General features: G+C 45.9%; 1 protein-coding gene across 1 annotated transcript in view; it reads left to right on the top strand.

Annotated features, from left to right (window-relative positions):
• Window positions 1–619: 619 nt before the first annotated feature.
• The window catches only part of EPRS1 (glutamyl-prolyl-tRNA synthetase 1), a 78,816-nt gene continuing 74,925 nt past the window's right edge, over window positions 620–4,510 (top strand). The window contains exon 1 of the mRNA XM_017526281.1: window positions 620–928. Coding sequence (XP_017381770.1) covers window positions 883–928 — 46 coding nt within the window. The 5' untranslated portion in view covers window positions 620–882. The remainder of the gene's footprint in view (window positions 929–4,510) is intronic.

Raw genomic sequence — 4,510 nt, 5'->3', positions numbered from 1 at the left:
TGGCAGGTCCCTGGAGCTCATGCACGCACGTCCGTCACAAAGGATTTGAAAGGGACAATTAGATGACACTCTGAAACACTTGAGGCCTCCATGATTGGGGGTAGCGTGGTAGGTTTTCTGGTTTTGTTTTTGAGATCAGGTCTTTTCCTGCGTTGGCCAGGCTGGAGGATAGTGGCTACTCACAGGCGAGTCCACTACAGCCCCATCCTCCTGGGCTGGAGATCCCGCCTTAGCCTTCTGAGTAGCTGAGGCTACAGAAGCGCGCCACCGCGCCCAGCTGCAGTGACTTTTAAAGAGCCTTTTGTATTTCCTTTAACCATTATTTTCAAATATGCAAATCACTCCTGAAAATACGTTCTTCTTTTGAAAAATAAAAGAGGAAGGGGGAAATGTAAAAAAGAAAGGAAAACCAGAAAAACTTTTCCCATTCCCAGCGTAACCACGGCTATCGTGTGTTTGCTTCCAGGACTTTTCTTTTGTATGTTTACATACAGACAGTGCATGCTTTCTCGCGCTTCACATAAACGCCCATCCCACCTTAAAGATGGTTTTACAACCTGCTGACTTTACGGAGTGTCGTAAAGTCCCGTCCACTTCAGCGTGTGTCCCACCGCAGCACAGAAGGCCACGTGGGCTGTTCTAACCCTGGCGGCCAAGGCGGCGGTGGCAGGTCCTGAAGCCTGCGGGCGGGGACGACGACGGCGCTGGACGATGATGCACCGCGGCGTACGCGGTGACGCAGAAGTTGCGGCGCAGGGGCGGAGCGAAGGCTGCGGCTGCGTCGGGAGCGCGCACACGTTGCATCTTCTTGCTTTCGCCGGGTCCTGCGTGGTTTTGGCATCAGCCAGGCGGACTGATAGGTAGACCTGCGGACTAGTGGAGATGGCGACGCTCTGTCTGACCGTGAATTCAGGAGACCCTCCCCTGGGTAAGGGGCCGAGGCCAATAACCCGTGTGGGTTGCATCAGCCAGGGAGGGTGCGGGGCGAGGAAGGTCGCGCTGCGCCCCGGCTTTGCGCAGTGGTGGTCACCATCTGGGAGGTTGGGCCTGCCCTTCGCCCCAGTATTGTGCTTGGAGGAGGCTCCGCGCCCCACGCCCCCTGGTCCCCGGCAGGTGCATCTGCTTCTGAAGATGGTTTTCCTGGGCGTGGAGGGAGGCACGGTGTGAGCCTGGGCTAGGCAACACGAGACTGCGCTTCGGACCTTCTCAGAGGGATGAACTCCCAGTCAACTCATCTCTCTGTTTTTTCCCCGGAGACCGAGAGCTGCTCTTGGAAACAACATTTTAAAACTTAAAATCCAATTATCTTCGCTTCTCTTTTAGCATTTTTCCCTCTGAGTCTCCTTGTCTTGCCTCCTTTCTCGCCCTCTCCTCTCGGGAGAAATTCTCAGTTCACTTGAGTCAATTTTTCCTTAGGTTTTATCGAGTTGAGAAGAAACAAGCCAGACAAACGTGTTAGCATTTATGATTTCAACTGAGGCTGCATTTATTTTTAATTAAAGGTGGTAGGGTAATTGAGGAAAACACCCAGGTATACTGCAGACTGATGCGGTTGCTTTTACTACACCGTGTGGCTGTGTAGTAAATTTCAGAGTAAACACTGGACCTGTCACCTTCCTGAAACATCTTAAGTTCGGTTTGAAATTATTTTTTTCATGACCAAGGTTATTATTGGTATTGTTTAGAATTTCTTCTTTTTCATTACTTTGGGAAATTACACAGAAGAATTTAAGTAGTTTAATGGTTTTTTTTTTCTTTTGAGAGTCAGGGTCTTGCTCTGTCGTCCAGGCTGGAGTGCAGTGGCGCAATTAAGGCTCACTGCAGCCTCGAACTTCCGGGCTCCGGTGATTCCCCCCACCTCAGCATCCCAAAGAGCTGGGACTGCAGGTGCTTGCCACCATGCCTGGCTAATTTGTGTGTGTGTGTATTTTTTGGAAAGATGGCGTTTCACTATGTTGCCCAGGCTGGTCTCAAACTCCTGGGCTCAAGCCAACCTGCCTTGGCCTCCCAAAGTACTAGGATTACAGGCGTGAGCCATGGTACCCGGCGTGAGCCATGGTACCCGGCCTGACCTTTCCCTCCCGCCCCCGGAGACGGAGTCTTTCAGACTGGAGTGCCATGGTGCGATCTTGGCTCACTGCAACCTCCGCCTTCCGCGTTTAAATGAGTCTCCTGCCTCAGCCTTCTGAGTAGCTAGGATTACAGGCGCCCTCCACCACGCCCAGCTTTTTTGTATTTTTAGTAGAGACGGGTTTTACCGTATTGGCCAGGCTGGTCTTGAACCCCTGACCTTGTGATCCTCCTGCTTCGGCCTCCCAAAGTGTTGGGATTACAGACATGAGCCACCACCGATAGCCCCTCGCCTAATATTTGTTAATGCGTATTTATGATAATAGACACACAGTACTTTCTAATGTTCAAGAAGCCCATACCTTTATATATAATTGGCCACGTGGGGCTGATGAAATTATTCATTATGTTCTCAACTTTGGTGATGTTTTAAGGCTGTTGAACAAAAATATAACTTAATAGCCATTTTAAATATTTAAAAGATGGTGTTTTGGTATATTGGTTCCAGTAATTATGGATTAACTGCACAACAAATCAATAAACTCTAAACGAAATGGGTTTGATTGTTGGGCTGGAAAGGCACTAGAGTGTCCTCATGCTTGAAAGCAAAGACATTTGGTTCCTGCAGACCCCATTCCAATCCCAGCTGCCACTTATTATTAGTTGTGAAACCTTGACAGGTTTCTTTACCTTCTCCCACAGTTTCCTTAAGAAAGGGAGAATAATGTCTTCCACATAGGATTGGTTGCCAGAGTTAGTTGAGACTGTAGTTAAAGTTCCTGTTTTTTTTTTTTTTTTTTGAGACTGAGCTCATTGCAACCTCTGCCTCCCAGGATCAAGCGATTCTTGTTCTCAGCCACCTGAAGCAGCTGAGCTTACAAGTGCGTACCACCGCACCGCCTAATTTTTGTATTTTTTAGTAGAGACAGCGTTTCACCATGTTGGCCAGGCTGGCCTCAAACTCCTGACCTCAAACAGTCTCCCCGCCTTGGCCTCCCAAAGTGCCAGGACTACAGGTGTAAGCCACCATGCCCAGCCTCCTGATACATCTTTTGTTGCTTAGAAAATCAACCTAAAGGCGACCTGTTTCTGTAGTGTGTTACAGAACTCAGAATTCTGCCAGTATTCTATGAAACTCTTAGGTTTGTCGTTTTGAATTGTATGCCAATTATCAAACATATTATTTTTCTAATTGCTCCTTCCCCTTCTTTTTAATTTTTGATTTAGTTATTCCCAGTTGTTCAATCACATTTTATCTTTAAATAATACAATTAGATGAAACATTTTTTTAAAATAGGTTGCATTGCCAGAATTTTGCTATTTTATATGCATTCATCATGTTATGTATTTAATGTTAATTTCAAACTTACAACAAAGATGCAAGACTAGAACAAAGACCTTTCCCCCCACCACCCAAGAGCATACTGTAGATATGAGGTTTCAGTACCCCAGCAGAATTCCAGTGTACATCCTCAACAAACTTGGAAACTCCACATGATCTCACACAAGCCCCCAAATCAGGAAATGCACATGGATAGAGTGCTTCCATCTAATGCACAGACCCCATCCTTATTCTACCACTAATTGTTCCACAATACCCTCCATAGTGTTTGGATCAAAATCCTAGATTATGCTTTGTTTGCATCTAGATGTCACCTCTCTCCAGTTTCTTTCAGTCTGAAATTTTTACTAGTCTTACCTTGGCTTTTATAGCTTTGACCTTTCTGAAGATTACAGGCCACTTAACCTGAAGAATATCCCTTAAGTTGTCTGATATTTCCTGGTGTGTCTTTGGCAGGAATAGCATAGTTGTTCCTTGTTCTTCATTGTAGCCCATCAATGGGTACATTAATTTTCCCATTACTGATGATTCTAACCTTGATTTTAGTGGGGAGATGCTTTGGAATTATGTAAGCTTTCCACTTTGCATCAGACCTTCAGCTACTAGTTTCAGTATCCATTGATGCTTCCTGACTAACTTGATTTTTATGATGCTTGCCAAATAGTGACTTTCCAATTCTACCATTCCTTCTATATGTATTAGTTGGCATATTTTTGTAAGAAGAGCTTTCTCTTTCTGCCATTAAAAAAAAGTTGGCAGAGCATGGTGGCTCACACCTGTAATCCCAGCACTTTGGGAGGCCAAGGTGGGCAGATCACAAGGTAAGGAGTTCCAGACTAGCCTGACCAACATGGTGAAACCCCATCTCTACTAACAATACAAAAATTAGGACTTTAATCCCAGCTACTTGGGAGACTGAGGCAGGAGAATCAGAGAATTCGCTTGAACCCAGGAGGTGGAGGTTGCAGTGAGCCAAGGTCACACCACTGCACTCCAGCCTGGGTGACAGAGTGAGACTCTGTCTGAAGAAAAAAAGTCAAAGCAAAAATACTCAAGAAGTTACAATCTGTATTATTTTCTTTTTTTTTTTTTTTTTTT

Source organism: Cebus imitator, unplaced genomic scaffold, assembly GCF_001604975.1.
Source record: "Cebus imitator isolate Cc_AM_T3 unplaced genomic scaffold, Cebus_imitator-1.0 Scaffold42, whole genome shotgun sequence".
Taxonomy (NCBI): Eukaryota; Metazoa; Chordata; class Mammalia; order Primates; family Cebidae; genus Cebus; species Cebus imitator.
The sequence above is the reverse complement of the archived record's forward strand: the minus strand, read 5'-3'. Positions and strand labels throughout refer to the sequence as shown.